The sequence below is a fragment of the Eleginops maclovinus genome, chromosome 7 (assembly GCF_036324505.1).
Source record: "Eleginops maclovinus isolate JMC-PN-2008 ecotype Puerto Natales chromosome 7, JC_Emac_rtc_rv5, whole genome shotgun sequence".
Classification (NCBI taxonomy): Eukaryota; Metazoa; Chordata; class Actinopteri; order Perciformes; family Eleginopidae; genus Eleginops; species Eleginops maclovinus.
The window spans coordinates 2,083,575-2,108,373 of NC_086355.1; the positions used below are offsets into that span (position 1 = coordinate 2,083,575).

General features: G+C 43.8%; 1 protein-coding gene across 11 annotated transcripts in view; it reads left to right on the forward strand.

Annotated features, from left to right (window-relative positions):
- Window positions 1-24,799, forward strand: part of dgkh (diacylglycerol kinase, eta) — a 62,499-nt gene that overhangs the window by 23,791 nt on the left and 13,909 nt on the right. For 10 of the 11 annotated variants that reach the window (XM_063888027.1, XM_063888023.1, XM_063888026.1 and 7 more), the window contains 16 exons: window positions 4,985-5,089; window positions 7,920-8,052; window positions 13,138-13,244; window positions 14,032-14,157; window positions 14,332-14,434; window positions 16,211-16,373; window positions 16,512-16,620; window positions 17,239-17,460; window positions 17,687-17,778; window positions 18,317-18,416; window positions 18,493-18,799; window positions 19,296-19,427; window positions 23,356-23,490; window positions 23,711-23,828; window positions 23,935-24,045; window positions 24,364-24,460. In XM_063888027.1, the coding sequence (XP_063744097.1) occupies window positions 4,985-5,089; window positions 7,920-8,052; window positions 13,138-13,244; window positions 14,032-14,157; window positions 14,332-14,434; window positions 16,211-16,373; window positions 16,512-16,620; window positions 17,239-17,460; window positions 17,687-17,778; window positions 18,317-18,416; window positions 18,493-18,799; window positions 19,296-19,427; window positions 23,356-23,490; window positions 23,711-23,828; window positions 23,935-24,045; window positions 24,364-24,460 (2,160 nt within the window). Of the gene's footprint in view, window positions 1-947; window positions 1,063-4,984; window positions 5,090-7,919; window positions 8,053-13,137; window positions 13,245-14,031; window positions 14,158-14,331; window positions 14,435-16,210; window positions 16,374-16,511; window positions 16,621-17,238; window positions 17,461-17,686; window positions 17,779-18,316; window positions 18,417-18,492; window positions 18,800-19,295; window positions 19,428-23,355; window positions 23,491-23,710; window positions 23,829-23,934; window positions 24,046-24,363; window positions 24,461-24,799 lie in introns of those variants that run through there. The other variant, XM_063888032.1, reaches the window with a different exon arrangement.

A 24,799-nucleotide genomic window follows, 5' to 3' on the forward strand; every position in this document is an offset into this window, starting at 1 on the left:
TGTGTGTGTGTGTGTGTGTGTGTGTGTGTGGGTGTGTGTGTGTACATGCTGTGGTTAAGGTTTAGAGATGAGCTTCACATGCACACACAGTATGAGCATCTGCAGCACATCAGGGATGGGGAGGGTTACTCTAAACATGTATTTGGTCACAATTACATGTAAAAAAGTGAGGTAATCTGATTACTTTCCGTTCCTTTTGCATTACTTCAATATTAAATGCAAAGTACACCAATACAAGAGAAGGGAAATATCAATAACAAGCATCAGCTGTACCCTTCACATCCTGTACACTAACACTGGGATGGGTCAAATGCAGGATGTACATTTCCCCTCTGTGGGACCAGTAAGGGTTCCTTCTTCTTTAATTGTAATCCTGCTAAGAATCCCCACTTTAAAGAATGTAATCTGTTACTCCTCAAACCTGCAGCCCAGGGAGAAAAGAGGGGAAGAAGGAGGGAGAAGAGGAAGGGTAAGATAGCAACAGGGAAGGACATTTAAGAAATGCATTTAGAGACCAAGGGCAGGACAAAAATAGAGCGTGACGAATGAATCATTGATGGGGAATGACTGCAGTTTAAGATGGAGGAAGAAGGGAAAGACGAGGCAGTGCAGAGGAGGAAATCCTGGAGTGATGTCACACCATCAACCCCGGGGGGGAAGAGAGAAAGGGAGGCAGCGGTGAGGAGAGGGAAGACGGATGGTAGAGGGAATGAACCTGAAGCAGCGGTGAAAGACAAAACCAAAAGGTGACGTGGTCGGCGCACCTGCAGCGCCATCACACATGTGCAAGTCTCTGAGATGCATCGAGCCAGACAGTCACGCACACCGACAGGGGGAGACCAGGCTGTGAGATCACGACTGTGAGAGAGAGAGAGTGGGGAGGAAGAGGGGGCAAGAGAGGGAGAGGGAGCACTGCAGAGGTTGCATTCAGTCTGACTGTGCAGAGCGGTTAGCAGTATCTCTGCATCTGCCTCTACGTCTGTCTCTGCATCTGTCTCGCTGCTTCTGTGTCGGGGGATCCTCTCACGATGGACGCTGCTGCCGCGGGCGTCCTCTTTGCAGGTCGGTGCTTCTTCTTGCTCCGATGTTTTAAACGAGCCATGCCTAAGATGTTTATCCACTTGTGCTCATGCATGTAGGGTTCAAGGACTCAAAGGGTTAATTCACCATACGCACAGGAGCTAAATCCTTCAGTGTCAATGCTTCACGTAAAAATCAAAGACATTAAACAGTGCAATAGATGACAGGGCTCAAGTAGGTTGCAGAAACAGTAGAATGAGATGAAACAGGAGAGGTTTAGCGATGTATGCATGTAGGATTCAAGGAGTCAAAGGGATTATTTGCTCTATGCACGGGAGCTAAATCCTTGTTTTGGGTATTCAAACCTTCAGCCTCAGGTCTTTAAACTGTGCAGTAGACTATATGGTTGCAGGGATAAGTCAAATATGTACATGAAAAGGAAAGAGTAGAATGAATACTGTATACTGTTACGTGCATGTGTGTGAAGGTCCATACGAGCTGCGTGTGTGTGCTCAGTGTGTGTGTAGCATGCATGTGTTTTCACAGGCTAGGGACCAGGGGGGAATTTGTGAGCAGCATAGGGAGTACTTAAATGTCACTAGAATTGAATTACTCTAGAAAGAGAATCATCTCAGTGCTTTTCCTCATCATGGAGACACTAAACACACTCCTGCAGTGACTCTTTTCTATGTATTCAACGGGGAAATACAAAATAATTGTTGTAATTTGGGGATGAAAATGCAACAGATGCAATTTAGAAAGTCTATTTGCAGATAATTCCACAAAACAGGTTCAGAATATAAACATCTGTGCATGCATGTCTTGGTCCTGATGACTAGAAATGTGCATTGTTACATGAGAAACTGTACATGTTAGTGCATATATGTTGGCATTAAGTGTCCGTTATGTGAGCTGCAAGGATTAGGGAATTTACAGACAAATCATTGGCAACTATTGTGATATTTTGTTGGTAGTTTTAAAACATTTTTCATGCAAAAAAAGCCAGAAAATGCTGCTTTCAGCTTCTCAAATCTAGTCTATTGTCTGCACTGAGAAGCAGCACCTTGAGGTCCACGTGAGGGATGCTCAGCCCAACACACAAACACACACTGATGCAGTACGGGCGCTCAGCGACTCGCTCGGGCTTATTGGATTGGCTCGCTTATTACCGTCCACTTTAATTCCCTGAGAAGAATCTCAAGGAGATCCAGATCAGTCTGGAGCTGCGCACCTTTATCTGATTTGCTGTGTAGTTAATATAAACAGTTTAAAGCTGCAGACGATAACTCTGTGATGGTGTGTGTGTGTGTGTGTGTGTGTGTGTGTGTGTGTGTCTGTGTGTGTGCATGTGTGCGTGTGCGCGTGCAGGGAGAGAGCAGCTGTGACAGTTGTTGTGCTGCAGGTCCCATAGGATGCAGGATCTGTGCAAGCGCTGTCACCAATCCTGGGTGTGCGTGTGTGTGTGTGTGTGTAAACAGTGAAAGGTGTCCCTGATTATGAATTCACAGTTGTTGTTGTTGTTGTTGTTGTTGTTGTTGTTGTTGTTGCCTACTCGCAAAAATGTACAACTAACGAGGCTCACACTGATCAAAGAGCCACTTCTTGTTGTCACTTGTCAACACACACACACACACACACACACACACACACACACACACACACACACACACACACACACACACACACACACACACACACACACACACACACACACACACACACACACACACACACACAGCTCTGAAGGTCAGCCATCAGCAGAGGTTTTCCACACTTGAGGGATGCCTGGAGCCATTTTTGGAAAACAGCTGTTCCTGTTTCCCCTGGCAACCAATCTTATCACTACCGGTTCTGTACACACACACACACACACACACACACACACACACACACACACACACACACACACACATACACACACACACACACACACACTACAGTTCCTGGTGATGTTATTGGGCCTTACACGTCTTTCAATCATTTATTTGGTGTTAAATCAAATACCTAGCACACCTGACACGCCCTTATTTGAATAATACGGTCCTTTAAGTTTAAAAAAATACACTAAAAGCCGAGCGTTATGCTTGTATTCTGATGGATTCTCACTCTACCATCTGTCAAATAGATCCAAATAAACAGAGGGTTGAACATTCACTGCAGACACACACACAGGACGCTCTCTTGTTCAGTAGTTTAGGAGTTGCTCTGTTGGTTGAGAGTGCTGTTATTGTTGCTGCTGCCGTTGCAAAGACATTCAAATGTCCTCTGCGTCCGCCTCAGAGATACCAACACACTTCCTCTGAGCCTTTAAAGGTGCAATCAACATTTAGCTGAAACACTTTTAAGCAGGAAACTTTCTTTATTGTGATTCTTTTTGTGTCCTTGTTGTTTGGACGTGCCGTTCAGTATCGCATTGATTAAAGGTCTGCGGCGGATTGATTACAGCAGTGATTAAGGAGATTGATTAAGAAAGCAGCTGTCAGGTGGTCGCTTCAAGCTCAACCTGCTGTACTTCAGACCGTACAGAAAATACTTCAATACAACTTTAATAATCAAATGTAATAAACAAAACGCCTGGGTAAATAAAAGCTAACTTTTTACCAGTGAAACCAGTGAAACCAGTGAAACACTCATCATCTATTATTTATATATTATTATAAGAGATATTTAAAGCGTGTTAAAACAACTCAATACAAGGATAAAACTATTCATTTTAAAATCCAATACAGAAATCATTTATAAAATAGGATGAACTATTATAATACAGAGTGAGAAAAGGCCCAAAAAATAAGTTACATTTTCAATTTTCAACATATTTATCTGCATTTACAGTACCAGTCAAACGTGTGGACACCCTTCTCATTCAATGGTTCTTATTTATTTGAATATCACTTGAATCATGAAGCTGATTGAGAGCCAAGAGTGTTTTGAGAGTACTTTGAAGAATCTAAAACCTAAAACATATTCTGGTGTTTAACACTTTTTTGTTTTCTACATAATTCCATGAGTTCTTTGATAGTTTGGTTTGAAAAATATTAAAATAAATAAGAAGCTTCGAATGAAAAGGTGTGTCCCAACCTTGAAGCTGGTGTCTGGCTCTGTTTGATCAGACTGGAAGTTGGACCTGTGGCTTTTCTCTCGGTCACATGATGAAAACACTTCGTAGTGTCAAAAATATTGCAGCAAATTAAATATGCATACAATACCACGCCTTTAGAGAAGCTCTTTGTTCAGCTCCTCTACAACACCAGCCAAAATAGAAGCTTATTCTTATTATTTTCCCCCCAAATATCCTATTGTCCGAGGAGAGAACCCAAACCAATGCATCAGACGTCAGTGAACACTAAAAGGACGTTGGTGATGAAGTGTTTCCTGTTGGTCATTAAGGAAGCCTGCTGGCTAACACTGTCCTTTAAATAAATGAAAGGAATAAATAGCATTCCTCACAGACGCAGCGTCGCTCCGCCGCTGGAACATAAATATTGATCGGCGAGAACGGCCTCAACTTAGGGAGCTGCAGAGACACGAGGGAGCATGAATAAGTGATGCTCTGTTGAGAGAGTGCCGGGTTATCTACAGGGAGACTGTCCTTAAACACACATACAGTACACAGGGAGAGGGGGGGGGGGGGCTCTTAGCCTCTGCTGTGGCGCTTCGCCTGTCAGCACAAATCTGCATCAACAAGACGAGCGAGAGGGCAGAGAGGAAAACGAAGGAAAACACTAACTCAAGAAGGTGTGAGGAGAGTGAGAGTTAATGAGGGAGGGGGGAGGGAGAGGTAGAGGCAGGGAGGGAGGCTTCTCATCCTTTCTCTTAAAGACCGAGACGATTTCTCTCTCCTCTCAGTCGCACCGCAGGCTGAGGCGGGAGGAACGCTCTGGTGCAATTTAACTCGCTTTTCTTTCTTCCACATATTAAGTCTCACCCGCCTTCTTCCCTCCCTGTCTCTCTCCCGCCTCTCCAGGTGATCACTCCGTTCCGTAGACTCATCCTCTGCGCGGAGAACAGGAAAGAGATGGAGGACTGGATCAGCTCACTGAAGTCCGTCCAGTCCAGAGAGCATTACGAGGTGAGGAGCGCTCTCCTTAATCTACGTGATGAGAGTGTGTGTGTGTGTGTGTGTGTGTGTGTTAGGCGAGGGGAGGAGGAGATGTAAGGGACAGATAGCGCTGCATGCAGGAACAATAGATCTGTGTTTAGGCGTATCCCCTCTGACAGCGATGATGCTTTTTGGGATGCTCTTTTATCCCGTAAATGCTGCAAAAAACAGAGTGGCATCTTCTACAAGTCGCTCTAAAGACGGGAGGATACCTGAGAAGTTTTTGCAGATTCAGAGCTACAGGGTACAGTCACAGGTGCACAACTGTAGGTACAGTATAGAAACCACGCAGTATCCAAACGGGCTGACTGACAGAAAGTCTGATTCTGCAACAAGAATGCTTCGTTTTCAGGATAGTGTTTCCAGAAGCTGCTCCTTGCATCCTTAAAAACCCTTTCAATAAACCAAAATGATTAGGGGAGAGCAGGAGGACGGCATTTAAAAGCCTTTGTGTGTTACGTACAGTGCATGCCTGCTCTCTCACAGAGATCTAAATCATGCTGACTGTCTCAAAGCGCTGATGACAGAGGGAGGGATTGGTCTTTTCTCACCTCTCATCTTCCAGGATGGTGTTTCTGGAAGCAGGCGACTCTCATCCTTTAATCTCCTCTCATCAAACAGACAGTATTTGTGTTTAATAATAAGGATTGTGAATCTGGTGGCAGTGAGGAGAGCACAGGAAGACAGCAAATGTGCACAACAACCAGAAGCATGCACAAAGTCTGATTCTGCAACATGACTCAAAACACTGAAGGATGGTGTCCCTTCTCGCCTGGCTATTTTTAATTCTCCGTTGTCAGGATTTTCTGGAAACGGGCGACTTGCAGCCCTTAATATACTTTCATCAAACACAAAATACCCGCGAGATGCAAGAGGAGAACAGCAGACTGCATTTAAATGTGTGTTAAGGACATGCTCACACACATCAATCTAAAACATGCTGATCCTGCAACATGACTCCCTTAGCAACACAAGAACAGCGAGGGATTTGTCTTTTCTCGCTTCCTTTTTTTAGTTCTCTTCTTCCAGAGCAGTGTTTCTGGAAGGCATGCTTTAATTTCCTCTCATCAAACACCCTGAGTGTCACCCTCCTCTGCGAGATGAAGAGGAATCTGTTGACAGGGAGCGCAGGAGGAGAGCAGCACTGCATCCTAATGCCTTTGATTTGGGAGGGAAATCTTACATAAGACCCCATCCATCCCTCTCCCCCCCTACTGCACTGCAATGCAGCAGCACCCCGAGAGCTCTAACACACACACACAGACACACACAGACACACGCACACACACACCCACAGAGCATGTAATTACTGTGTTTACTGGTTCATTGAGAATGGGAGCGTCCCAGTTTCACTGACTGGAGGCAGGGCTGCGCAAACTCCTGCAGACGCAACGCTCACGCCGCTGTAGCCTCCCATTAACTTACAGTCTCCTGTAGCCTCCCATTAACTTACACTCTCCTCTAGCCTCCCATTAACTTACAGTCTCCTGTAGCCTCCCATTAACTTACAGTCTCCTGTAGCCTCCCATTAACTTACAGTCTCCTGTAGCCTCCCATTAACTTACACTCTCCTGTAGCCTCCCATTAACTTACACTCTCCTGTAGCCTCCCATTAACTTACACTTTCCTGTAGCCTCCCATTAACTTACACTCTCCTGTAGCCTCCCATTGACTTACACTCTCCTGTATTGTGGAGTTATTCGCCTTCAACTAACTAATATTTTCATTTTCGATGAATCTGTTGATTATTTTATTGATGAATCGATTAGTTTTTGTATTTATTCAAAGTGAAAAAATGGTGAAAAATGCTTCAGACCATCCAGTCTGACGTCCTGAGACTCATAAAGATAGACAGCTTAGAGTAAAGAAACTGAAAATATCCACATTTAAGAAGCTCAAATCAGAGAAAATGTACTTATTTGAACTCAAACAGATCAATAAACTGTCAAAGATTTGTTAAATATCTTAAAAATTGCAATTTTTTTTGGCAACTCTTATTTTTTTATGTTGATTTACTCTGTTGATAAATTAATCAATTAATCAATTAGGTGCATGATCTATAAGATGTCAGAAAATAGTGAGAAAACGGTCTAATATTTCTAAGATGTAGGCCCATAGGCGTTATTTATACTGGGCATGCTGGGAACACGTCCCTGCTACTGCACTCGGATCATTTGTTAGATATGTTCTGGAAACAGCGTGCACAACGAATTTTACACTTTCAGAACATCTGGAGGACTGTTCACACTTCCTGGGTGTACTTCAGGTGTCCCAAGTGGCTCGGTTTGGACCTGAGACACGTTTAAGAGGAGTAATTATTTATGAGCGGAAAGTAAAGCAACGGTTGCTCCCGCTTTGCAGCAGCGTAGCATAGTAACTGAGAGAGGTGTCAAAGAAAGTATGTGTATGTATTCAGCTTACTGTGACAGAGCAGTAGAGAAAACACAGCTGAGAATCTGGAATCAGGAAAATGTGACTTTTATTTCCTTCTAAAATGTCTCAATACTCAATCAGATTAATCAACAGTTAAACAAGTTGCTGAGTAAGGTAATCGCAAATCCATTTAGCTCTTGTTACCGTTAGGGAGAGGTTAGAGGAATGAATGGACTGAGTGTGAGAGGTCATTGATCTGTGCCTGCTGCATATTTTTTGCATGTTATCTTTAGAGTTGTATTCTGCTTGTAATTATAATGAAAACACGCTAAGAGTAATGCAGGATATGTTATTGTATGTATTTGTTCTGATGATGATGTAGTGCACTGTGCTTCCTGCCAACCTGTTTTAACCTCTCCTTTGCCAGACGGCACAGTTTAATGTGGAACATTTCTCAGGGATGCACAACTGGTACGCCTGCTCCCACGCACGGCCCACCTTCTGCAACGTCTGCAAAGACAGCCTGTCGGGGGTCACGTCCCACGGCCTCTCCTGCGAAGGTACGTCCGACTCAGAGCCGCTGTCCAAACACGGGGGACGCTCATTCTGTTTTTACACAAAGACGATTCTCACATAACTCCTTTTTTTAATACACAGCCTCAGGACGCAGCTCTGCTTCTTTTCTACATCTTAACGGATATAATGTCGTCTGCACAAAAGCTACGTAGGCAATGGAATTTGGAAGTGCCAGCGTCCTCCAGTTATGCACCATACCAAACATAAAATATAGCTTTTTTAAAATAATGCTCTAGATCATTTAAAAACAGCAGGCCTGTGAGTTAGCAGGATAAGAAGGAGAGTGTAATGGAATCATGTTTTGAGTTATCTTGACACACAATTACGTCAAATTGTATAAAAAAACAAACTCATTTGAACTCAATTCTCACCAAAAAGGTTGATTTAAAATAATGTACGAGGAGATATCCATCAGCAGTGTGCAGGATCTTCTTTATGCATCCATTCATTTATTCTTTTATTCAATCATTCAATTTTGATTAACATTTTTTCAGGCTTTTTTAAATAAAGATAATGCATAAAAACACTTACATCTAAAAAAGAGAGGAGAGGATTTTTGTTTGATTAAGATATAAGCTCCATTTCCATCTGCAGCGGACACGTGCACAGTCAAAAAAACAGTAAATATTTCAGTCTCTGTCAATTAAAGGGCCCACCCCCCCACAATCTATGTATTAAATTGTATTTAAATCAAACTATGGTCCGAATCTGATTCTCTGTATTTATGTGCATTTAGAAAAACAAGGAAGGATCTTTTTTTAAGTCTCTTTCATTTCAGTTGACGGTGTTTGGTTCCTTCGTTAATTTGTCTAGTATTTTATTCATAGAGTATACAAAGTTCTATGTCTTTGCTGTACCACCAGAAAACATGTGGTATCACACCCTGGTATAAAGTCTCTCACCCAATGAAATGACTTGTATCGTGATAGAATATTTTCGCCGAGGACTTATGGAACGTTTTTTTGTGAGTCACTGCCATCAGAAAGTCTTTGTTCAGACGTCGGCCCAAAATGCGACAGATTGGACTCACAGGAGCCAGCGTGAGTCTCTGAAAATGCTCTCCGTTGTGCAGTGGGTTGCCAATCAAACTGTTGTGTTGAAGTGGAGGCAGAGAGAGGGGCTGCTGGTGGGTTGCCATTAACGCAGCCTCCATATACTTTCATGCCATACAGCGCTGACTCATTTCCATTTACCCCCATAACGCATCAAAATAAGCAGTTAAAAGAACCTGTGAATGACGTAGCAGCTCCTCACCTCCTCTGTGAAAACACACTTGGAGGAGGGGTGGGGTGGGTGGGGGGGGGGGGGTGTTAAGAGAAGAGGGTCGACATGTGAGGTTGACACTCTAGTTTCTCTCTGCCGGTGTCAGGGGCAGGCACCATCTGCATATCAACTCCTTTTAATTTTGCTAATGTTCCCCCTGTGAGTGCTTGTTTGAGCGCTGTGTGTGTGTGTGTGTGTGTGTGTGTGTGTGTGTGTGTGTGTGTGTGTGTGTGTGTGTGTGTGTGTGTGTGTGTGTGTGTGTGTGTGTGTGTGTGTGTGTGTGTGTGTGTGTGTGTGTGTGTGTGTGTGTGTGTTTGGGTGTGTGGGTGTGCGAGAGAGCCTCTCCACTCCTCAGTGTTCATTACCCTCTCCAATGAGACCCTCTCACATGCAGAGCAGAAAGACACAGAGCGATGGTGAGTCATTAGAGCAGCATCTAAAACTCTTAGAACTAAATCAGCGAGACCTGCGCCACACACACACACACACACACACACACACACACATACACACACACACACACACACACACACACACACACACACTTCAAAAAACAGTAGGAAGATGCAAATGAGTCTGGTTAAAAGGATTGCAGTGGACACAAGGTGGTAAATGAAAGGCGTATAAAAGCGGGACTCCTTTAAGGTCACCTTTTGCGTGTCGAGTCCACATTTCTTCGCTGTGTTTTCACCTTTAATTTGGAAGATGACGTCATAGAAAATAGGTGAGAGTGACATGAAACTGAGGTGCCAAGTCCAGAAATAAACCCGGGCATATTGCAAACGCACGGCATGTGATTTGGCTAATTGGTTAACGAGGTGCTCCATTTTTACACACATTAGGTTTGTGCGTGCAGTTCAACGTGCCGTCCTTATTTCCAATTTGCCCGGTGACATTGTGAGGCGCAACAACAGATCATTGTTTGGGTACGAATACGTGTTTTTTGTTGTGTGTCTGGGCAATCATATGTGGGACGGGATGCACAATGATTTTGTTTTAGTTGTTAATAGCAATTAAGTACTAATTGAAGTTCTGTGAAAATCCAAGAGCAATTTTTGGAGGGAATATCTTTTGCAGATTGTTGTGTTTTCACATTTCTCTTTCCATTCAACAAACGTTGCATTTATAGAAGTGTTTATTGTCTATATAAATTCAAGTCAAAGTTCAAGTTTGACTGGTTATTCCTTATTAACTATCTAATTTATAACCAGTAAAGATGCCACATCGTGATAAATACCATTGTCAGGATTGGGGATTTTAGCCATATTGCTGTAGGTGGAAAATACCATCGTTTAGATGAGAAAGATGAGTTCCTTCGGTCAACGGCTGACTTTTTCATCCATCTATCCATCTATATGCATACCTACTAACTCCCCTGACCTCCCAGAGACATATGTCAAATATGCACAAAGACTTTGTTTTTCATAAACCATTTAGTGAAACCAGGCTCTTTCTTTGCCAAATGAACATTTTTAGGTTTTAGACTCATGGCCATATTTATAACACAGCTCTCATTTTGAGATATAAATCCCCACTGAGCACAGACGCCCATCAGTACAGAACATCGGAGCCTCCTGATGTCTGCCTCCTCGGCTGAGACACAGAGATCAGGAGATGAATCAGACAGAGACGGAGAGAGGAAATAAATAACGAGCGGAGAGCGAGGCAGCGTCTCTATTAAGCGTCCAGAGCAGACAGCCAAACAGTTTCACAGCAATCAACCGGGCTTAAATTCCCCTTCGATTTCCTGCACAGGACGACCGCTGGGGATTGATTTGTGCTACATCGACACACACAGTCTCTGTCTCAGTTTCACCCATACCCACACACACACACACACACACACACACACACACACACACACACACACTGTTGTCCTCCTGTCTGGTTGGTGGATGTTCAGAGTGGACCGGACATTAACGGGCAGCCGTATCATGTCCTCTGAATCCTCTTAATGTCCTGCTAATGCTCCCTAACAGCATTTAGCGGCAAAATAAATTGAAACATCAATTGTTGCTGCCGGATATGACTTAGTTTTGGTCTGTGTGTGTGTGTGTGTGTGTGTGTGTGTGTGTGTGTGTGTGTGTGTGTGTGTGTGTGTGTGTGTGTGTGTGTGTGTGTGTGTGTGTGTGTGTGTGTGTGTGTGTGTGTGTGTGTGTGTGCGAGAAGTTGGCCCGCAGCTCAGGCTTTATTCATGAGTCCGCTAAGTGCCTCGTCCTTTAATGGAGAATAAGGCGAGAGCTTCTGCCGATGCGTCTTCATCTTCTTCACAAGAGAAATATTCATGCTCTTCTGCGTCTTCTTCAGAGCGACCTGCATTAAATACAGAGTATACATGTTTGAATTAAGAGTAAGTGCTTCTCATAAATACTTAGTGAATTCAACAGATGGATGGGTATCATTCTTTAGAAGTGAGGAATTGAGGAACACATTTTTGTTATTTTGCTAAAACCATTTTAAAGAAATAATTCCACATTTTTTATCTGCCTTACTGAACAAGCTTGTTTTTTTTGGGGGGGGGGGGGGGGTATGTGCTCCAGAAGGTCTTTACTCAAAGAAAATAACATGCAAAACGACAACTTGCAAGGATTTAACAAACAAAATGCAACGTGTTATCATCAAGCCTTGAACGTGTTGCTAGGCAGATTACCTTTTGGACCGAGCCATGCTAGCAGTTTATGCTAAGCTAAGCTAAACCAGTGACTGTTGCCTTATGTGTAACTGGCAGTTAAAGGAGTGGTATCAATCGTATCATCTAAGAAAGAAAAGTATTTCCCTTCAATGTTGTTGAAAAAGTGGTGGTTACTGATTAAAACTGGAATTTTGATGGCTAACTCCGAGCTGTGTTGGCAAAGTGGTTAGGGGCTTAGCCTAGGAACTGGAAGGTCACCAGTTCAAGTCCCTGAAAGACCAAGTGCTACCGTGGTGTCCCTGAGCAAGGCACTGTTCCCTACCGCTGCTCCCCGGCCGCCGTACATATGGCACACTTAACACTAGGGTGGGTCAAATGCAGATTTCTCGAATTTCCCCACGGGGATTAATAAAAGTACATGTTTTTTTTTAGCTAACCTGGGATAAAATGGCTTTTGAATGTCTTAAAAGTACTTCTTCGACACATTTTAAAGTAAAATCTTGTTTAATCCTAATGTTTCTGGTGGATTTTAGCATTTCACTGAGGCTTTTCTTCTTCCTTGCTGAGTGGAAACATGCTCAATATTTTCCCCGGTTTGGTCTCCTGCTATGCTAATGTGTTGAAGCTACTGAGGATAGGCTGAGAGGCATTTTGCATGCAGCAAAGGGTCTAATACTACAGAATGCATGCATGTATGTGCATTATGTGAGTCTCAGCAGGCAGCAGAGTCTCTTTTGACTCCACACAGTGCCGCAGGTAGCGCTCGCTCTGGATGAACCTGTCCTCTGTGCTTCAGGTTGAGATGTTTCTCAGCTGTAAGCCTCCGGTTGCTGCTCTCAGATATATGGATTGAGAGTCGTGATGTCGAGCTGAGCTGTGCCTCTATCTGTCAGATATGTGAGCGCTGTACAGGCTCAGGGAGGTCAGTAATTAAGCCCACTGACGTCTCATTAAGGCTTGATTTATTAGCTCTCTGTACTTTGCCGGGTGTGTCTGTTTCTCAATCAGTCATGCATCAGTGATCGGTGATTCTCAGCTCGAGAAGAAACAGAAAAATCAGTGAAATTTTGTCATTTAGGTGCGAATTACGTTCCAAAGACAATGTCAATATGAAGCTCTGTTTTGAGGAGGTAAAACATTGTGAGACTAATGTCTGTGTGTTTGTGTTTTCCAGTGTGCAAATTCAAAGCCCACAAACGCTGCGCAGTCAGGGCCACTAACAACTGCAAATGGACGACTCTGGCCTCCATAGGGAAGGATATCATAGAGGATGAGGATGGGGTGAGTTTGCATGTGAAGTCTTTTAATGTAATCATCACTGATGAGGATTTAGGTATTGAAATGCGTTAGGTTTAATTAGTGTTAGATATTCTAACTGTTTTATTTTAAGTAATAATTCCACAATTATTTTATTTTCTTTTGTATTTTTATCCTAACTATTTATTTCTAAGTTAGAACACGTTTTTCATTCACATGTAAAAAATAGAAAAACTGCTTTTAAAGGCATGTTTCTTTGTTTGGTTTATATATATTAGATGTGAAAACCGGCCTTGTCTTTTGAACGTTTAATAATTACACTTATTTTAACGATTTTCTGGTTTTTAAATATTTTTAAAGTTGTATTATCATTTTTTTTCCGATTATTTTATGAATATTTTTTGTTTTAAAATATTGTAGATTTTTTTCCTTTTTTATTTTATTATTATTATTTATTTATATAATTTATGGTATACGTTGGTTTGTATTTAAAGCAAGGTAAGTCTTGTCTAATGAGAGTTTCTAACAAATGATGGTTAAAAATGAGTTTCATGGACTTCCTGTGAGTCAAAACACTGACTGACTTGTATCGCATACCCACAAGGAAGTTTATATTACATACAATACAAAGAAGAATAACATTTTAATGCTCTTAAGATCACTAATGTCAGAAAAAGGAAACAGATCTGGAGCCAGTATCAACACAGAAAGTGCCCCTTGAAGAAATTCTGGATAGCAGACTTGTTTCCCATTCATTGAGCCGTGTGTGTGTGTGTGTGTGTGTGTGTGTGTGTGTGTGTGTGTCCTACAGATTGCGATGCCTCACCAGTGGTTGGAAGGCAACCTGCCCGTCAGTGCCAAGTGTGCCGTGTGTGACAAGACATGTGGCAGCGTGCTGAGGCTGCAGGACTGGCGCTGCCTCTGGTGCAAAGCCATGGTGAGACATCTGTCGCACGGGCATCCTTCAGCGCTGCCTCGAAAACACTTTAACGGGAGTAAAGTCACACGAGAAGCTGATCGTTCGAATCATCATCAGGACGTTTAAAGCACAAAGCGCTTCCTCTCAGCTCTAAATGTGTCTCGAAGGTATTCATTATGTATTTGCTTCTAGGTGCACACAGCCTGTATGGACCTGTACCCTCGCAAGTGTCCCCTGGGTCAGTGCAAAGTGTCCATCATCCCCCCCACAGCGCTCAACAGCATCGACTCTGATGGTAGGCTCCACACACACACACACACACACACACACACACACACACACACACACACACACACACACACACGATGCAATCACGCTGACTCACTCACAGTGTCGGAAGTTGAGCAATCTTTACATTTCAGAGATGAAAAAATAAGATTTCTTCCCATTTATTGTGCAATGTCTTCTGTCTTTGACCTAACATCCATTCAGACACAATACTACACACACACACACACACACACACCACTTTTACCACCATGCACCCACTTCTTTTGCTGGTGCATGTTCCTGAAAGCAGACACAGTTATTACTTCTCACAGTTTTGGGTCTCAGCATCACGTCCGTGTCTTCCTGCTGTCAAAAACAGGGACAGAGCACAGCGTGCGTTTCAGGAAATTGGCCAGTTTCTTGTAATAGTGAGGCGGTTAAAAATAGCCCGACATCTGACGGGACAACACACACCTTTTGTGACGGCTCCAAATAAATTATGAGGCAATGTGTACGTGTGTGTGTGTGTGTGTGTGTGTGTGTGTGTGTGTGTGTGTGTGTGTGTGTGTGTGTGTGTGTGTGTGTGTGTGTGTGTGTGTGTGTGTGTGTGTGTGTGTGTGTGTGTGTGTGTGTGTGTGAGGAGAATTATAATCAGATCTGTCCTTGGACATCAGAGAAGAAGAACAGTCTGCAGATGGCAGTGTCTGTTCTTCAGTGTGTGTGTGTGTGTGTGTGTGTGTGTGTGTGTGTGTGTGTGTGTGTGTGTGTGTGTGTGTGTGTGTGTGTGTGTGTGTTTTCCAGTCCACATTAAACCCATTGTAGATGAAGATCAGCACCTGTGGGACCGGCTCTGATAAGCATGTGCGATTAGATTACTGTAGCGGAAGCCAATGGCAGGGTTTCACACACACACACGCACACACACACACACACACACACACACACACACACACACACACACACACACACACACACACACACACACACACACACACACACACACACACACACTGGAATCAGCTAATTGGTAGATGGATAAAGAGGATGGGGATTCCAGATGAAAGGAGGAGGATGGGAAAGCAGCAGAAAAATGACGAAGGGTAAAAAAAAAAAAGATGCATCGTTCATCTCCGCAGCTTCAAGCACCCCCTCAGCCCAAAGAGAGATGGGGGGGTTGTTGTAATTGGCTGAAAGGCAGACAGTAGCACGTGCTGCAGCATTGTGACTCCCCTCCCTCCCTCTCTCTCTCCCTCCCTCCCTCCCTCCCTGAATCCATCCTCTACTGACAGCAGCACAGATACAGACGAAAGGAAAAAATCGAAGAGGGGAGACAGGGAGATTAGAGAGCAGAAGAAAGACGTGCAGGGGAGAAGCAATAAGAGCGAGTGCAGGGATGAGATAGCAGAGTCACACACACACACACACACACACACACACACACACACACACGGTGGAAGCCCTTACACAGTGTGCAGATTATGCTGTAAGCACAAACCTCTTGTTGCATTACCTCCTGCAGATTAATGTGTGTGTGTGTGTGTGTGTGTGTGTGTGTGTGTGTGTGTGTGTGTGTGTGTGTGTGTGTGTGTGTGTGTGTGTGTGTGTGTGTGTGTGTGTGTGTGTGTGTGTGTGTGTGTGTGTGTGTGTGTGTGTGCTCTGCTGGCAACATAACACGTGTTCTTAGCATGTGCTGAGCTCCCATGCAATACAGCGCTGCACACAGACGTCTCTCACCGGCTGCTGGACCCAGAACTGATGCTCCGGTTGTCCTCTCTCCTTTTCCCCTGCCGTCTCTCCTCAGGCTTCTGGAAGGCCACCTGCCCCCCCTCCTGTGCCAGCCCCCTCCTGGTCTTTGTCAACTCCAAAAGTGGAGACAACCAGGGGGTGAAGTTCCTGCGGCGCTTCAAGCAGCTCCTCAACCCGGCGCAGGTCTTTGACCTGGTCAACGGGGGGCCGCACCTCGGGTCAGCGAAACCAACTAACCCTTAAACTTCTGATGTGATTTAGACTCGTAAAACATCTGGAAATATGTGCATGGATGCATCCTGCAGCAGTAATTGCTTTAGTTCAAGTAATTAATGAAATGTGTGTGTGTTTGTCAGTCTGCGCCTGTTCCAGAAGTTTGATAACTTCCGGATCCTGGTGTGTGGAGGAGACGGGAGCGTGGGCTGGGTCCTCTCAGAGATCGACAAACTCAATCTGCACAAACAGGTACTGAGGAAGCTGTGGTGTTAAACATGCATCGTGAAGCTTTAATTAAACTGAATTGAAACTCTTTGAACACCCTGTTCTCTTTCACACCCGACATGGAAACACTCCAGCCAATTTGACGTGTGAAAGTCTGAGTTTCACACAAACATCACGGTTCATCACGTTCAGTCTTTTAAGACAGATGCAATAGTTATGATGGATGATGACGGGTTAGGGTGATGATTTATACGCCTTACTTTTAGATTCATTTAGGTTGAAAGTCACCAATTTACTGTACCCAGGACCTTGTTCTGGCGTGAGAAATTGAATCACACAGGATTTAATCGAACACAGTCCGTCCACATCATCTTATCTGATCTTTTCTTAATAACTTTTGAAGTCCTGTTACTGAACTACAAGAGTTTAGGCTAAAAATCTCTCCCTCTGATTACATTTATGAGAGTGAATCCATCTGCATTTGACTTAATACCGTGAAAGAATACAGGAAGACTCCTATGCTAACAGAAAGAGCATGCAGCAACACTTCAGGAAGACGGTTCTGTGCATTGCATCCACTCTCAGAGCTCCTTTCTGCAGCAGGCTTGTGTGTTTTGATGCTAACTCAACCCCGTGTTTCAGTGCCAGCTGGGGGTGTTGCCGCTGGGCACGGGCAACGACCTGGCGCGGGTGCTGGGCTGGGGCCCCTCCTGCGACGACGACACGCAGCTGCCCACCACCCTGGAGAAGCTGGAGAGGGCCAGCACCAAAATGCTGGACCGCTGGAGCATCATGACCTACGAGATCAAGATCCCGCCCAAACACAGCTGCCTCACCACGCCGGAGGGGCCCGACGACTGCCAGGTAAACACCACCAGGGCCTCCACACAGACGGGAGGAAGAGGAGGAGGAGGAGGAGGAGGAGGAGGAGGAGGAGGAGGAAATACTGTTTTCAATCCAACTTCCACTCAGCTCAGACTCAAATCTGGACACAGGAATAGAAACTTCCTGCAGTATGGATTTATAAAAAGAGGAATGTGCTCTCACACTCACTCGAAGATATTTCTGACCTTGTGTGTTCTCTCCCCAGTTTCACATTTCAGCCTACGAGGACTCAGTAGCTGCTCACCTCACGAAGATCCTCAACTCGGAGCAGAACTCTGTGGTCATCTCCTCCGCCAAGTATGTGTTTCATTTACCAGCCTGACGCCAAACCAAAACAGATTTCCACTGAAGTCAAATTTAAAATGACAACAGCTTTTTTCATCAATTATATGGATTTTTTGGATAAGATTTATATTTTCAACTTAATTCCAAATTATTTGAAAACACAAAAACAAATGCATTAGCTGTTCACAAAATCATCAAGTAAAAGCAGTCATTTAAAAAAAATCCAATAAATGAAATTATTTCCAATCACCACCTCTATCAAAGTTTAAAAAACAAAAACAATTAACATATTTTGAATACGACATTTACCTGCCCTAGTCCCCAAGACACTACACCACTTCATTTTTATGGGCTTGATGTTGAAAGCAGTGCTGTAAGTTGTCTGTAAAGTGAGATCCAATAAGATAAATAACATAACTGCAGGATTAGAAATGAGAAAGGACGGCGGGTCATCAGTGTGGTTTTTCTGAAAGCCATCACAGATCTCTTTCCTCTTGCTTCTGTCCCTCGTGTTATTGACTCCCTATAACGGTTCCTTCCTGCTCCTCAGGATCCTGTGTGAAACAGTGAAGGATTTTGTTGCCAAAGTGGGGAAAGCCTACGAGAAGACGACGGACAGCTCCGAGGAGTGCGACACCATGTCTCTCAAAGTAAGACTCACACTCCGGCTCTCAGTATTTCACATCTCCTCCTGAACGATGGACCCAGCCTCTGTTTGCTCCTCAGTGTGCCATCCTGAACGAGAAGCTGGACTCCCTCCTGCAGACCCTGAACACCGAGAGCCAGGTACCCTCCGTCCCCCACGCCACTCCGCCCATCGTGGAGGAGGAGCAGGAGGAGGAGGAGGAGGAGGAAGAGGAGGAGGCCAGCGAGGAGAGCCTGACGGAGCTGAAGGAGAAACTGGAGGAGGTGGAGACGGAGAAGGGGAGACGCTCTGCCCCCCATCAGCTGTTTAAGAGCCGGGAGCAGATGATGCTGAGGGCCAACAGCCTGAAGAAGGCCGTGAGGCAGATCATCGAGCAGGCCGAGAAAGGTGACGCCTGCAGAGATATTAAACCTTATCGTCTTTCAAAAAGCACGAGACACAAAAAGCATCCAAGAGAGGCAGTGTGATGTATGTAAATCACTATAGTAACAGTATAGAGACTCCGTATACCTCATATGAAAACAGTTGGGTACCCTATATGAAGGGAAACCGCCTGGAGACACTCTAAACAACTTTTATTTAACAGGAAATCAATTTAACATCATTTTAGGTCAGCATTCGGTTTAAAGTCCTGTTTTAAATTGCATTAGTTTCACGTTTTGTGAGGAAAAGAGCAGAAATGAATGCTTATCTGAAAGAAAATGTGCTTTTCTGTCATGCAGAAGGCGATGTAGGCATTAAGATGGTACGATTATCTGTCAGGTTGTTTATTTCTAGCTCAATAAAGAAGTTAAGAAATAATGTTTTTCAAGAAGAATGAAAACAAGAGCCTTAATGAGGACGCTCTGCACTCTGTACTCTCTCTCTCTCTCTCGGGGTCCAGTGGTGGACGAGCAGAACGCCCACACCGAGGACACGGAGCTGCCGTCTCCTCTGGAGTTCAGGAAGTACAGCGAGGACGAGAACCGAGACAGCGAGAAGGACGAGGACACCAAGGAGCTGGAGGCCGTCACATGTGAGTCTATGATCTGTGACCTCCTGCAGACACCTGCTCTGAGGCTTTCCCCTCCTAGAAACACTTCCAAAATAGTCAAGTCTTCCCTTAAGGAGCTAGCATTACTCTGTTACTCAAAATCATGCTGAAATAAAGAGTTCGGGCATACTGTGTATATCTTGTTGCTTTTCCCGCCCCTCAAACTCCTTCTGGGATTTTTAAATCACTTTAAAAACCCCAATTTATTATTATTTTAGCCACCAAACACACTCCTTCATATATTGGGATGTATAGATTTAAATTACACACTATCACATTATTTTTTAATTATCTTCTCTTTTTTTTTAATGCAATCTTTTGAAAATAAAACCAAAATATGGGCAAATAAAATAAAATAGAAATATGTTCTTCTCTCTATCATTAAGATGAACAGCAAATCTACTCTTAATGTCCAACAGAAGAACATTCAAATATAAGAATATAATGTAAAGCTCAACTGGAGATCTCACAGGGTCTAAATGTCGCCCCCTGGTGGCCGTCCCCCTCCCTGCACCACGGAGCAGCAGATACACAGCTAATGGAAAAAAAAAAAGTTCTGCTGACGCAAATCATGCTTCCTGTCATAAATATACCCAAGGATTAGTTCTGTTAGTGCCCAGAGATCTTCCAGCTCCTGAGCCGAGCCGTCTATCTCTCCATCTTCAGTCTGAGGCATCGAGAACGTCTTCAATAATAAATGACCGTACCTGACACACCACTATAACGCCTCTGTGTGTGTGTTGAAGTGTGTGTGTTGAAGTGTGTGAATGTGTTGGCAGCTTTGTTAGTGGCTGACATGTACCGTAACTATCAGTGGTGGAATGTAACTGAGTATATTTACTCAAGTACTTTACATCTGCATTTAATTCCTGGAAGTACATTTTGCCGATCATACTTACTTTTTAGGTAAAGATGCCGCTATTGTTTTGGGATTTTTCCTTTCCTGTAGTGTGTTCTGTAAGTTTTAGTGCATGTAAATGGTCTGCAAAGGCTGAATTCCCTGTGTTCCCTCCAGAGGGCTCCTTCGTTTACTTCCTGAAGACAGTGACATCACTATGTAGCACCTGTGCTTCTATTGGCTAGCGCTCCAACACATTGTACGTGATAGCCTAAGGGGTGGGACATCTCTAAGTGGTTGATCAATCACAACAGAGCCGGCCAGCTAACCAATCAGAGCAGACCGGGCTCTGGTTTCAGACAGAGGGTGAAAAGAGGAGCTGCAGAACAGGCAGTATGAGAAACATAAAGAGCTTTCTGAACATTAAAGCATGGAGACATGTCCCAGGAGAGACACTACATACTGATATACACCTGAACATCAGCAGGAGAGGACTCTTTAAAGTAGAGACACTACATACTGATATACACCTGAACATCAGCAGGAGAGGACTCTTTAAAGTAGAGACGCTACATACTGATATACACCTGAACATCAGCAGGAGAGGACTCTTTAAAGTAGAGACGCTACATACTGATATACACCTGAACATCAGCAGGAGAGGACTCTTTAAAGTAGAGACGCTACATACTGATATACACCTGAACATCAGCAGGAGAGGACTCTTTAAAGTAGAGACTCTACATACTGATATACACCTGAACATCAGCAGGAGAGGACTCTTTAAAGTAGAGACTACACACTGATACACACCTGAACATCAGCAGGAGAGGACTCTTTAAAGTAGAGACACTACATACTGATGTACACCTGAACATCAGCAGGAGAGGACTCTTTAAAGTAGAGACTCTACATACTGATATACACCTGAACATCAGCAGGAGAGGACTCTTTAAAGTAGAGACACTACATACTGATGTACACCTGAACATCAGCAGGAGAGGACTCTTTAAAGTAGAGACTCTACATACTGATATACACCTGAACATCAGCAGGAGAGGACTCTTTAAAGTAGAGACTCTACATACTGATATGCACCTGAACATCAGCAGGAGAGGACTCTTTAAAGTAGAGACACTACATACTGATATACACCTGAACATCAGCAGGAGAGGACTCTTTAAAGTACAGACACTACATACTGATATACACCTGAACATCAGCAGGAGAGGACTCTTTAAAGTAGAGACTCTACATACTGATATACACCTGAACATCAGCAGGAGAGGACTCTTTAAAGTAGAGACACTACATACTGATATACACCTGAACATCAGCAGGAGAGGACTCTTTAAAGTTGAGACGCTACATACTGATATACACCTGAACATCAGCAGGAGAGGACTCTTTAAAGTAGAGACACTACATACTGATATACACCTGAACATCAGCAGGAGAGGACTCTTTAAAGTTGAGACGCTACATACTGATATACACCTGAACATCAGCAGGAGAGGACTCTTTAAAGTAGAGACACTACATACTGATATACACCTGAACATCAGCAGGAGAGGACTCTTTAAAGTAGAGACACTACATACTGATATACACCTGAACATCAGCAGGAGAGGACTCTTTAAAGTAGAGACACTACATACTGATATACACCTGAACATCAGCAGGAGAGGACTCTTTAAAGTTGAGACGCTACATACTGATATACACCTGAACATCAGCAGGAGAGGACTCTTTAAAGTAGAGACGCTACATACTGATATACACCTGAACATCAGCAGGAGAGGACTCTTTAAAGTAGAGACGCTACATACTGATATACACCTGAACATCAGCAGGAGAGGACTCTTTAAAGTAGAGACGCTACATACTGATGTACACCTGAACATCAGCAGGAGAGGACTCTTTAAAGTAGAGACGCTACATACTGATGTACACCTGAACATCAGCAGGAGAGGACTCTTTAAAGTAGAGACACTACATACTGATATACACCTGAACATCAGCAGGAGAGGACTCTTTAAAGTAGAGACGCTACATACTGATATACACCTGAACATCAGCAGGAGAGGACTCTTTAAAGTAGAGACGCTGCATACTGATATACACCTGAACATCAGCAGGAGAGGACTCTTTAAAGTAGAGACACTACATACTGATGTACACCCGGAAATGTACATAATAGGATCCATTTACATGCACTAAAACCTATAGATCACACTACAGGAAAGGGGAAACACCAACAAGCACAATAGGACCTCTTTAAAACAGCTAAAGCTAACATATTTAAAGAGGCCCTATTATGCCATTGTGTGTGTGTGTGTGTGTGTGTGTGTGTGTGTGTGTGTGTGCGCGCGTGCGTGCGTGCGTGCGTGTGTGAGGGCCACAGGATGTGCTATTGTCTTAGGGGCAGAAGTTCTTCCTGTTTATCACGGGGGGCTGCTTCCTTCCTTCCTTCCTTCCACACATTTTCCAGCCGTTGGAAGAGAAGGAGGTATCAGTCCGCCTCGCTCTGCCTCCTCACTCCTTCCTGAGCTGGACACAAATTAAAAAGAAGAAACCCTCTCCTCTTGGATGTGAATGGGACGGGTTGTTAAATGCATCCCTCACGGACGGAGGATTCACCAGGTGTGAGCAGTGTTGCTGTAAAGCAGGGCTGTCATTGCATCCACAAAACAAAACTAAAGAGGAGAGACATCATGACGTAGAATCTGGCTGTGACACTTCCTTAACCCTTAAACTTGCATACTAAATTGATTGTCTGCTGAAGCTACATTTCATTTGCTTTTCTACAATAAAACGGTTATATTTTAATCCATTTTATCCATCTATTGAGTGTACTTAGTAGATTATTGTCCATTACGGTCAAAGTTGTTTTTTACTTTGAGAGTGTTTTGCCTTATTCCTCCCAGTATCACAGCTCTGCCCCCTGCTGGGATAAGAAGGTGGTATCTTATTTAAAAACTGATGCCATTGAGTTGTGTTTGCCCCTAAAGAAAGAGGAATACAGTAGAGGAAAGGCACGATGGTGAAGTGTTTCTCTCTGTGTGTCTGCAGCCGCTAAGAGCCCCTGTTCCCCGGAGGACAGGAAGGTGAGTCGCAGCACTCAGTCGTACGGCTCCTTCACCATCACCCCCTTCACCACCAGCAAGGAGAACCTCCCGGTGCTCAACACACGCATCATCTGTCCCGGTAATCACACACGTTATCATTTATTTCCCCCCATAACTGACCTCTGAAAAAGACACAAGGACAAAGGCACTTACCCATTGTTTATTTTATATAAAAATAACTGATTTACTTTTCATTTAGCAACAAGTTGGTCTAATATGTCTGTGTTAGTTTCCTCCTCCACAGGGACTTTTGTACTCGGTGTCATGTGACTGATTTGTGCGTGTGTGTGTGTGTGCAGGTTTGCGGGCGGGTCTGGCTGCCTCCATCGCCGGCAGCTCCATCATTAGCAAGATGCTGCTAGCTAACATCGACCCCTTCGGTGCGACGCCCTTCATCGACCCCGACCTCGACTCGCTGTAAGAGCCGTCTCTCTCCCCGTGAAATCTCTCTGTTTCTCTATCTGTTGTGCTATGTGTGTGTGAACTTGATCTTACCCTCTGTGTTTGTGTTTCTTCCACACAGAGAGGGCTACATGGAGAAGTGTGTGATGAACAACTACTTCGGTATCGGCCTGGACGCTAAGATCTCTCTGGAGTTCAACAACAAGCGAGAGGAGCATCCAGAGAAATGCCGGTGAGACACATTTCCATCCAGCTGCAGATACTCTCCTAATGATCAGTAAAGACATATAATCCCTGCAGGATATAATCCACTTTAGAGGCTTTACATTTTGCAGATATTTTGTAGCTAGTTTTAGCTGATCCTACCAATTTACCAATTTAAGAACACAATATATTTCTACTAGATCATAATTGCCCTTCTTCCCTCTGTCTGTCTGGTGTCAAACAACCATTATTTTCCAGACATTTTTGAGGGTCTTTTAAGTGAATTTCCCCAACATTTCCTCTTCTAACACACTGTTTATCTCACCCTCTTCTCCCTCCGTCTCAGGAGTCGTACTAAGAACATGATGTGGTACGGCGTGTTGGGAACAAAGGAGCTTCTGCAGAGAACCTACAAGAACCTGGAGCAGAAGGTCCAGCTGGAGGTGAGGACGGGAGCAAAACATCCAGAAATCTGAAAGAAAATCAGATCTTTTAGGGAAAGAAAATGATTAGGACCAAATGAAAAAGGAGAATAATGAGGAAGTAGTGGGATGTTTCCAAAAGTCCCGATTTAGAAAAGAAAGTCAGATTTTTTGGGGAAAAAGTGATCATTTTGAAAAGATAATCCGAAATCTGTAAAAGTCGACATTTGGAAAAAATCCAGAAATTTGAAACAAAGTCGTAAATTCTAAGACGTCTAAATTTGGAGAAAAAGATCAAGGGAACAGCAGGGAGGAATCAGAAACACAATCCCTTCATTCGTCACACAGAGGGGAAATGTT